Source organism: Toxotes jaculatrix, chromosome 8 (genome assembly GCF_017976425.1).
Source record: "Toxotes jaculatrix isolate fToxJac2 chromosome 8, fToxJac2.pri, whole genome shotgun sequence".
Taxonomy (NCBI): Eukaryota; Metazoa; Chordata; class Actinopteri; family Toxotidae; genus Toxotes; species Toxotes jaculatrix.
This window is the reverse complement of record NC_054401.1, coordinates 21,051,081-21,063,123: the sequence shown is the minus strand read 5'-3', so window position 1 is coordinate 21,063,123 and position 12,043 is coordinate 21,051,081. Positions and strand designations below refer to the sequence as shown.

The 12,043-nt window shown below is 41.6% G+C and overlaps 1 protein-coding gene across 3 annotated transcripts in view; it reads left to right on the top strand.

The window, feature by feature from the left end:
* rspo2 (R-spondin 2) overlaps positions 1-6,997 on the top strand; it is a 74,834-nt gene extending 67,837 nt beyond the window's left edge. For all 3 annotated transcript variants that reach the window (XM_041044421.1, XM_041044420.1, XM_041044419.1), the window contains one exon: positions 6,138-6,997. In XM_041044421.1, coding sequence (XP_040900355.1) covers positions 6,138-6,253 — 116 coding nt within the window. In that variant the 3' untranslated portion in view covers positions 6,254-6,997. The remainder of the gene's footprint in view (positions 1-6,137) is intronic.
* The last annotated feature ends 5,046 nt before the right edge of the window (positions 6,998-12,043 follow it).

Sequence of the window (12,043 nt, the reverse complement as noted above, 5' to 3'; positions counted from 1 at the left end):
CACAGTATTTCCCAGTTGTTTTTCTCTCAAGTATTGAAGCTTTTTCACTCCGTCCAGATCTGTATCTATTACACACTTCTGCCTTTTTACACTTAAGCGTTATTTTAATCTGTATCATGGTCTCCCCCGCCTCAAATGTCAAATCAGTCCTCTACAGCATTTCCCTGAAGGCAGACAACAGCACAAAGCGCCATTAAAAGTTTTGGCCTACCTCTGGCCTACGCCTTAATGAACTATGGGTCACTTGAAGTCATACAAGTGTGTCCCACCTATAAATCAAGTGAAAGCTAAGTTCAGCAGCAGTATAGATCAGTGTCAGCGTCCGTAACCTTTTCCCAGACAGAGGAGTTGTCGGTGTGTGAGTAAAGAGAGCACTGGCTGGCTACAGATCCTTTCCCCTTCACAGCATTATAAATGTATGTGTGAGGAGGCCCTTAATGGCTGCTAATCCAATTTCTGCCACTGAAATCAAATCTCACTGGCGCCAGTAGTTCTCTCCTTCCCTCACAAATAATGGCCTCCGCTTTGGCCTGTTTATGAAAAAGACGAGCCGCCAAAAATTCCGGGTTTACCTTCCTTAAGTCCACCCGAATCTTCTTCAAAATTGTTTGGATTTTTTTTTCTGCCCCCTCCCCCTTCCGTGTCCTACAAAAGTTATTAATTGACCGTCTGCGTCGAGTGGAGGGATGGGGTAACAGGAGAGCGGGGGAGAGTTTTCAGCAGTATAGGATCCCATTTACCGTATGTCTTAATGCCTTCTCGAGGTCAGCCATCGATTTTTCTCAAACCGCAAGCAATGGAGATAAGATTAGGCCTTCAATTCCTGCAATGCCGACGGAGCCGTTAGTGGATGAAATCACTTGGCCGACAGTCGGTGCATTGCTCTTTTTAGCAGGTCATGGCCTCTGTGATTATAGGGTAACATATAGATATCCCACGGTAGCCTCGTGGCCAGCAAAGTGAAAAAAAGTCTCTTCTCTTTAGTGGCAAAATCTTCAGTGACAAAAACGCCTGATTTCAGAGGAATATGACACTGTTTCATGATGCAGACTTTCTCTCATGTAAACTTATACATATTCTTGAGTTTGGTCCCCTTTTCCAAAACAAAGATATTAGCTTTGACACAGATGATGGGAGCTTTGGCTTTGGCTTCCTTCCCCCTGGATATGGATTTGACTGATTATCTTTCAGTGCATCAGTTGGACAAGTAGTCATATTGCCGTTCCGCAAGGAGATATTATTCTGGAGTGCAAGCCTAATAATATGATACGTATAATAGCGCTTAACTCTTAGTTGGATCTTCACCATGCAGTCGGCTCAATTATTGCTGAGAGCTTCAAATAGCATCGCAGGGACATGGAGAGGAAAGGGAGAAGGAGAATGATGGGGAAGAAAAAGAAAAAGCGGTGGATCCCAACTGGCTTTGGGAGGTTATTGAAGAACGTCCACCACAGTGCGTGCAGAGGAGTTTAATATTTCTTTGCTCGCTGGTTTGGCAGCTGAAAAGATTGGAAATGACACTAAGTATTTCTCAAGCTCACATAGGTGATATAGAAGCTCACAATCACTGACGCACAGGCATAAAGGACATGTATATCATTCACACATGCACGCGCGCACACACACACACACACGGGCAGATACATAAAAGAATTCCACAAAGGTCATTTCTGACAGCGGTAAACAACCAGCCCACCACAGGCTCTGCTTCTGATTCAGAAATACAAAACATTTTGATTTACTCTTGCGATTTTTGTTTGTTTGTTTGATTTACTTTTAATTTTGAACTCAAACACAAACGTCAAGCTGGCAGGGAAAGATTGTATCTATGAAGGAAAACTAAACATTGGCAAAATTATGGTTTGCTATAGTGATAGTAGCCAGAACGGAAAGAAAAGTATAAAGAAGGATTATAATTTTCTGATAAAAGACATACTCTTTTGATTTGATTCGTACTGTGCCAGTTACGACGCAAAACAAAGACAGAAAATGATTTGAAACCTACTGTGCCTTCCAAGACAAAATTATCTTTACATGCTCTAAGATTTATGAATTTGTTCTTGGTTTTGAAAGCAATTGAGATGACTTAATCATTTCTTTCCAGGCAAATTAAACTGTTTCCTCTGTGAACCCTGGTAATCAGCTTAAGTGATTACATCGGTCGTAAATATGAGATGATGAAAGCTCAGTGTTCAGAGTGCATAGTGCCCTGAGGAAAGGCTAAATGGGAGTTCTTGGGTAGATATGACAGACCATCTCAATAGGACTGTATCAGATGCTGGGGGAAGGGGTTTATGTGGGGATTGGTTGCCCTCTAGTTGTCAGCACTGAGATTGGGTTATGAAATATGGTCTAAAATTGCTGAGGAGGGGAGTTTATGAAGTGCCATCAGTTATTTCGGGGAGTTTGAGCTGAAGGTTTAAAGATATTGCTGGTACAGTATTGAGGAGTCTGATTAGTATTCAGTTTCTACAGGAAAACTGGTGGATCATACATCTGAACTTGTCAATATCTATCTACCAAACAAAATAAATCTTCCAGGATGGGAAAAAGTTTTCTGCATGTCAGAGCTACACTGTAGAAAGGAGCTGTCAGTACTCCTGGATATTGCATAGTATCTTTACATTATCCAGAATCTAGTAATTTATAAGGGTACAATTTAAAAGCAATGACTGGGAAACATCAGGGATCAGCTCATGGATTGGATTTGGTTCCTGCTCCAAAGACCTCCATAACTTTGTTTTGTGTGTTCCGTGTGTTGTGTGATAATTTGACTTGTACACTGTCTTGACGGCTGTCATCAACTTACAGTGAAAGACACAACAAGGAACAAAAAAAAAAAAAGTCTTGGAAACAAAGCTGCACTACAAATGCAAAGACCAGTAACTGCAGAGGGAATGAAGTCGAGAAAAGGGGGTTTCAAGTTTTCAGGGTGAATGAACAACCTGAAACTAAAATTCTATAAAATCATCAATTCATTGTCTTTTTAAGCTGATTATTTTACCCCCTCAAATCACTGCCATAGAACCCAAATAATATCTAGAACATAAAGATTGTGCCTTTAATCTTTATTAAATGTGGGGAAAACGCAGTATATTGCCAACAAAATATGATCTTTCAGCTTTTTTGGTCTCATTCCAACTAGTTTGTTTGTGTAGTTGTTTGTATAGTAAAACAGATGGAAGTTCACTGATTCAGCGCTTAACTCAATTTAACCAAATGGTGTGGTAGTAGTTACTGTAGTTTGCCTTTGTGAGGCACACAAGCCCAGGTCTCCCAGGCCTTGTTGTATCAGTGTAAAATGATTAATCAGTGAACCTAGAAACTCTATCTGTAATTTATATCTGTTGACCTCGGTAGCTCAGTCTGTTTGTGCAGCTACTGAATTGGTTTCTGTCCTGCAGTTCTGTGTGTGTTGTGAGCACTGTTACAGAGCGTAAAACTCTTTGGATTACAGATCTCCTTCCCAGTCCTGAACTAGCCAGGAAAACTACTTTTTAACTTAACTCTCACATATTTATTTGTGTTTCAAGCAATTGCTGTAAATGCAGGCCTTTTCAGTTTAAATGCAGCCTTGCGTCCAAGGAATGGCCCACGAGGGCTTTGCCCGTTACAGAGGGAGTTTAATGCTGCACAATGTACTTTATTGCCGTCAAATGTAATTCATCTTGAGTTGATTGCACTGAAAGCCATGTTTATCAGGTACCTAGCAACACTGTTTTGAATGAAAATTACCTCTTTAAAGAGCAATTAGGAAAACAAACCTATAGGCCAAATGCCTTTCAGCTCCAGATTTACTTTAACAAACATATGGTACCATAAGTCACGCAAAAAAATCTAAAGTGGCATCAGCTTAGCAAGTGTACACAAGTCCACTGGTAATATTTTTTCAACTGAAGGGCATGAGATTTTGATGGAGGGGATGTGAAAGTTGTTTTGAAACGGTGATTTTAACTGGGAGCCGTGTGCGAGAAACTTTATTGCCATGGCTCAGATTGGCAATGTGACTCAAAATAACAAGATTAGATTAATTGCAGGAAATAGCTCTGAGATGGTTTGATGTTTGCATGCATCTGTATTATTCATTGGGAGACCTTATTAGCAGAGCAATATCTTGCTCTCTCATGCGTGTCGGCTTAAACGAGCGAATATTTTCAAATCTACCTCACAGTGTAGCCCTGAGAATGGGAAATAGGTCTTTTGCAGGGGTGCTTAAAAGGCCACCCCAATGCCAGCACATGTGAGAAGGCAATTAGAGATAATGCCACATTTTACACACTGTTACCTATTTTTCGTGACAGAAAAAACTTGAACAAGTGCAATAATAAGACCCAGAATGAGGCAGCGAAAGCCTGTGTTCGAGACTTGTTTTTCTGTAGCGTTTTCCTGTGCTTCCCCCCTCAGCGAACCATAGCGTGGCTTGTTTCTTTGTGTTCTAGATCAGTATCCAGATAGCGTCTCATCATCCAAGCCTTACTCCACTTTTCCCCCATTAGATTTTCTTTTCCCTTAAATTCCCTCACACTCACTCCCCCCTCGCACACATACATCTCGCACACACACCTCGTTATCTTATTTGTGGCCTTGGCAGCCAGATTGTTGCTTTGTGGTTCGGTAGCCAGAGTTTTCTCTGTCACAGAGAGCCGTGGGTGCAGACCCTTCACCACACAAGCTTCCATGAGAGCAGGAAGTCAGCTCCCAGCATGCTTTGCCCATCCCAGTGAAACCTGGGATGGATTAACCTTGGGCTGGGGGACCTTTCCAACTTGGAAAGAGAGTTATGCAACTTCCCATACTTATCTCCCCTCTCTGTAGCAGTGACAGTGAAAAGTGTTGGACTCAACAGACAGTTGTTTAAAAATGAGGTTCAGTCCTGAGGGTTGGAGCAAACTAAGACCTGATATGTGATTCTCCCTCATACTGTACTGAGGTTCACGCTAAAAGGGTTTTTTCAGAATCCTTATTGGCCATCAATACTCCAAGCACACTTCCAGTTCAGCCGAATCTTTTAAGAAACTTGTACTTAAAATCTTTTTTTTCCTTCACCTTTATCAAATTTATCTCTTGGACAACGTGATAAAACCAAGCTCAAGTCTCAAATCCTGTCCAGAGTTCTTCAGCCCAAAAACTAAACAAGTTGAGCTCACAAACTCCATCCTACAGCAGTCTGCTGCATGATTGTGCTTTTATATACCCTTGCTTTATGGTAAAATCAATAAAGTAGCTCACAGATCATTAATTTGTTGGTTTGAAACCAGTCCTCTGCATCCATCAATACGATGCATCATTCCATCAGTTGTTGTTTTGTTAGCCATATTCGGAGCTGATGATCAGGTACAAATTTAACAAGATGTTGAAAAACTGATTAATATTCATATGTAAGTGCAGTGATAAGTACTAGAGCACTGTCCCCGATGCACTTAGAGCAAATACGCTTAGTACAGCACCACACAGTTGCCAACAGTCTCGTTATAGTAAGGCCAGGTCAGAGAGGTTGTGAGATGAATGTATGTTGTTGAATGGTGTTTTTCTGTGGAAGACAGACCTGCATGGACATCATCACAAACAAAATACCTGATAAATGCTGACATTCTGAATTTTTGCAATCAGTAGAACACTATTTGTCGAAAACCGCAGAATTTGTTGGAAGACAAGCTTGGTGGATTACACGCAGTGCTAGATGAACCTACTATGGGGCCTGATGGAAAAAAAATGCACTGGAGGACCATTATTGAGCCCCCCCACAGTTTTCATATAACCCACTTTGACAAGAGCCTCAGAATCTGCAATAATCTGGTCAGAGTGTGAGCGCCACCTCAGGGCATTTACCATTTAAGTTCTTATTGTGTTTTAGTGCCGCATATCACCAAGTAATTTACGATTAACCATGTTACTACAAAGCAGTTGGGGGCCCCTGAGGGTTTTGGGCAGTTACCTGATTTGCCCAGTTAGTAATCTAGCCTTGGATATCATGTATTATATTTTCTAAAGGAACAGACCAGATCACACTGAGTAGAAGGACTTTGGCATAAGGTTGTTCAAAACACACGATGGTCAATACTTTGAGAAGCTAACAGTTGTGGGTAGTAATGATTAAAGGGATAACCATTTCTCTCTTTTTCCCTTTTTACCCCCAGGTGGCTCAGGGAAGCACCGACCCAAAGAACCAAAGAAGAAGAACAAGCAAAGGCTGCGGTTTCGGGCCCAGAACCAGCACAGTGACCACTTGGCCTCTGCGCGCTCCAGCCAGTGAGGACTGAAACTACCCATTGAACAAAGAACCAACGCAAAGCTGCTAGCCGCTGCTGCACCCATATTCTGACAAATGACTATCATGAACCCCACCACCTCCCCACCTGCCTCCCAGTCCTCCCCCACCTCCCCACACAGCCACGACTCACAAATCTGTCACTACAAAAAATATATGTCTAACGTACGGTATCAGTATCAACACACTAAACACATGCTTCATGTCTCTGCCTCCCATTGCTTCTCCCCCTACTGCAGTGAGCAGCCAGGTGACTCTGTTCCCCCAGCCCTGCCCCACCCCTTGCCTTGCCTTGTGGACCTTTACAGTTGACATTACTGAACTCATTTCCCATCATTAACAATGTCATTAACCATCCAAGGTGATGGAAAACGGACGGACAACCAGAGACTGTGCAGATGGGAGAGCCAGATAGAGGGAGGTGGATAGGAGAGGTAGTGAGGGAGCTGGCGAGCTAAACTGCTCACGCAATTAGGTGGAGCGGGGGGGAGGTTGAACCAGGGAGGATGAATAAAAAAGATGGAGGATGGAGAGGCAGAAGAGATTCGGCATAAGCAAATGTTGCTGATGGACAAGAAAATGGCATCTTGAACTGAAAGAGACTGTTTTTTGTTCCTATATTTATGTCAAAGCTACCCTCACCTTTCCTCTAAATGGAGACGGAGTGTTCCCATGTGTGGCCTTTATGTTATGTACATTTTTGAGAGTAATATTAAAGAAATTACCATGCATAGTTGCAAAGTATTTTATTCTCAGCACAAACTGTTTACGTTCAGACCGCTTTATGCTCTAACTGTATAGTGTGGATAAAAAAAAATTTAGTTGTTCGACTAGCATGGCAACAGACTCGTGTACATAGTTTATCTAATTATGAAAGCTTATTACTGTATTTTCAGTATTGACTCGTTCACCGTTCTAAATGTTTTAGAGATAAAAAGGTTGTAATACCAAGCTACAGATTAAAATGATTAAAAACAAATAATAAACATAGCCGCCACATAGCTATTTCATTTATATGGTATATATTTGATTTATTTATTAATTCTATTTTGTACCTTTTTTTTTTTGTTCAGTGAGAATTTTGCCTCATACTGTTACTCTTATATGCTGAAATATTCTTTGAGCTCCTTATAACAGTGCATATCTTTAACACGTGGAAAAGGTTTCTGTCTAATGTCACACAGTGTTGTATTGCATTCATTTGACCTCATCTACTGATTTCAATGTTTTAAAGACGAAGAGGAAAAAAAAAGACAAATTAAACTATGCTTTGACATATTCTAGGTTTAATAATTAGGATCCAGCAAATGTATGGTCATAGGACTGCATATGTGTACATTGTGTTTTATTAAATTACACTTCATGTGACTGTACGATGGAGCCTTCATTATTGTCTATGGCTATAATATATGTGGCTAAACTCCGAAACTGCCGTTTCCTTGTCTCACTTCAGTGTACAATTATGTGATTTCAAAAACATTTGTGAAATCAATCATGTCACACTGCATGACACAAGTTCTATCTCCAGCCAAAGGATTGGATATGGTCGATTGGGCCTTAACAGCATGACGGCACTGTTAAGGGTTTGTAATTCACTATGACGTAGCCTCGTGAATGCTACAAAACCCGCGCATGTCGTTGGTGGCTCATTCATTTCCACCGTCATACTGTAATGCCCTAACAACATGCATTTGGCGGTGGCACTTGTCTTTCATCACGCACACACATTCGATCAGCTCTTTATGTGATGCACGTTGCACTTATTCACTTTTATGGTCCTGAAAACATCAAAAAACCACTTATAAAAGTCTTACATGGGCGAAGAGAAAATGTTTTAATGCAAGTCACGGCTAATTTAGCCCAAGATCCACACTGTATAATCATTGTCCCAGAGGAGAAAAAAATCCAGATCTGCCAGACAGCTTATGGATGCACAGTAACAGATGAATCACATTGTGTCACATATATATCATCCTGGGAGACACAGACCACAGTCTTCCTGCCCTGGTTAACCCCCCTGAAATCACACATGATATTTCCATAGGGAGGCTGTCCGTGTTGAAATATCCTACTCTTTGTGCACTTCGTGTCTACCTTGAGGCCTAATACTCAGCAGTCATAAGTGCCTGAACATCTTTCACAGGTGTTCAGAGAGGCACGGCATATTTTACACAGGAGGCTATTCATTTTCACAGCTTAACACTTCCACAGAGTGACATTTACACCGTGGAGCCCCGAAACTTACAAAATGTGGTAAAAAGTTTTCAGACAAATCAAAAAACATCATGAACAAATAAATAAAAAGCTACACAACTAAAGCTACTCATTCTGCTGCATATAAAAAAATTCCTCTCCAAATAAAATTGCACATTGAATAAGTCCTCACTGTATAAAACTGTATTTTTTCAAAGTGAAAAGTAAGTACATTACTCAGGTGCTGTAGACGTACAATTTCGAGGTACTTGTACTTTCCATGAGTATTTCCATTTTATGCTACTTTATACTTCTGTTCCCCTCAGTGTCAGAAAAACCTCACATTGTATTTTTTACTGCTCTATTTACCACTTTTCAAGTTAAGATTTTTTTTTTTTTAAATACATATGATAAGCTTGTAAAATATAAAACAAAACATAGACCCATACTTGGGTCATCTTGTCATGTCTCAGCTGTCTACAAGTTGTTAGCAGAGACATTTCCCCCCTTAACTCCTCAGATACTTTCATTCAAATAACAGTTGGAGGGCGAGATAAACTTATCCACTATTTCACAAAAGGCAAAGATTAGAGAAAGATTTTTTAAATCACTACAGATTTGTGGTCACAGCTGAAATAAACTACTAACTGTATACACTGTATGCAACTGTATATAAACTGTATGCTACATTAATGCAAGCTGGACTTTTACTTGTAATTGAATATTTTTACATTATTGAATTTACTTAGTGCGGGTTTTGAAAACTGCCTCCGCCGCTGTAAAACAGCGCACTATTTCCAAACAATCATTGACATCGCACAGTTGAGACCAGTGAGCAGCTCCATGTATCCAGTCAGATCCAGCAGCGAATGAAGCAAAGCAAAACTGACTGTTGCAGGGAATGAAATAAGGCGTAGATGTAGCAAGTTGTTTTTAAAGACATCTGTTGCTGGTTACAAGTTAATGAACGATTCACAGATGTCATCCTCTGGGCCAGACTATCACTGCTCCAGACTGGGGGATTAAACCTAAAGGCTTACGGAGAGGAACTGCACTGAAGTGGATTCATTAAGCACAAGACCACCACTAAAGCACACATTGCAGCGTCCACAGTGGAAAAAGCAAGAGGTACAAAAAAAAGAATGACACTGCAAATTTTGGATGAATGGGTCAGTTTGTTTCCCCTCACCTTTCCCCTTCAACATCAATCCACTCATTTTTTTCTACCGCTGTGAGAAACAGGACACTGATGGTATTCTTAGTGTTGTTAAGAGGGTTAGCAGTCATCCACACATCAGAAGGAATGGTCCTCCCTGTGTAAACCACTTCTGTGTGTGTGTGTGTATGTGTGTGCATGCATGCCTCTGTGTGTGTCTGTTTTAATGTTTGTACTGAATGTGGTTAGGTGGCTGAGACTGAAGCTCCCTTTTAATCTGACAGAGAGCATTTTCATTAGTTCTGTTGGGTCCTATTATTAAAGCCTGCTTCAAAGGCACAACAAGTGAAACCACAAACAGGAAACGACCCAGTGGGCTCGAAACTGTATAGATCACTGATAGCAATCTGTGCTTTTAAAGCAGGTTGTTATGGCATGTAAGTGCATCTATTGTACATACTATATGCACCTCACATGACAGTAAGAGGATAAGAGAAGGGGCTAAGGGACCTCTGCTCTACATTCACATACTGTGGCCTACTGTGAGCGTGCAGTTGTGGCACATGTGACACATTCGTTCCAATGCAGATGGCAGAAATGGAAGTTATGACATTGGTGGGGCAAATAAGATTGCCTGGGATAATAAATGTTGTAATAATTTGCTGTTTTTAATAACTGTATTATGAGCCATCGCTTGCCCTTTGAGTCGAGGGAAATCTGGAATCATTAATCTTCATATTGGTTAGCCATGGTGTTTGGCACAGGCCAAAACAGCAACGAGAGCAGGAACATAGTGGTGTCAAAGGACAAGCGGATCTTAATATTTTGAACAAGTTTGCCATATGTTAGCCATCATGGTGTGTACAAGCCCGCTAAATGGTGGCATTAATGGGCAACTTTTATTACTAAACTCCCTCCTAATTGCAACAATGCAATCCAAAGTCAACTCTCAATGCAGATTTTGGCTTCATTCGGAGTTGCTAGGCAACAAGCTAATCCCAAAAATAAATACGTTCTACAATAAAAGCTAATTGTCTGTGACAGTTATTTGCTTTGCTGCAGTGACGTTTGAAATGAGAAACTGTAAAAAGATTCTGAGCCGTAGTGGAAATACGCTGCTAAAGCCTTGTGGATGATGATCACAGTCATGAAGCCGCACCACAGCTGCCTCACCTGCTCGACAGGAAGCGGAAAAGATTCATGGCCTTAATGTTCACCTTGCACATTAACATAAGCACGCTGTGTTTGACTTTTTTTCACTCCAGGACAATAAATGGGGGAATATTTATGAGTCACTGGCGGTGGTAGTTTTCCTGTGGTTAGGCTTCATAATGACAGGTGCAGTGGGGGACATGGGATTTTTTTTTTTATTTATTACATGGAACAGACAGGCATTTTTATACTGACCCAGTGTGGCGTTTCCTATGGGTGCTATAAGTATTATTTTTTTGGCTTACTTAACCCCATGTTCCTCTGAAATACCAGGCTTTTCCTCCAACACTGACATCCAAACACAACACAAAGCCATTGTCCCTGTTCACTTGAGGGGAATATAGGCAGAGCAGCTCTGTCCTTCCACTCAGGATGTGACACGCAAGGGCTTTATGACCTGAACTGAATCATACTGCGCACCTTAAACACATTACAGGCTGGGCAAATATTTCCTCTTACCGGTGCTCTGAGAGCCATGGGCACAACCATTATATTGGGCTCAAGAGCCAGCTGGTGAGGACAAATCCACAAGGATTCCTATTTTCCCCCTCCTGACTTTCTGGCAGCCCTACTCCATTCATTCAATTTTTATATGTGCCTAGTAGCCGTGTTACTACCGGTTTCAAGGGAGAATTAATCGAAAACAGGTCTTATTAAAATATATTAAGACCAGTTGAACTGGTATATTATGCTCAGTAAGGACCCAGAAGGGTTGTATCTGAGCCATAGCTGACACTTGTGGCTTTTAGGAGAGGGGGTATGTTGTTCTGTTGTGGCACTGCACTGCTTCCGGTAGGTGGGGGGGGGGGGGGGGGGGGGGCGCTATTCACTTGAGGCCCAGTGTTGCATTGTGGGTAAGCAGATTTTAAGTGGGTTTGAGTACAGCAGGGGGTAAAGTAGGGTCTCATTGTCCAGGAATGTTTATCTTCCCCCAGGCCTTCATTCAGGACCGGATTATGCAGTGCCATGCTTCACAAGCAACCTTTGCCCCCAAGTGGAGGGTCTGTGGAGGAAATATTCATTCATACACATACACATGTACAAACAGGCATTATCCTTCTAATAAGAAGCCAGGTTGATTGCTGCCCCAAGGCACAGCGAGTAGGTGGAAGTGGAGCCATGGAGCAGGGTGTTGTACCTCAGTCTCGCTCGCTGGGCTGGGCTCTCTAGGAAGACTGGAGCCAGTGATGCTCCCAGTGAGTGTAACGCACTCA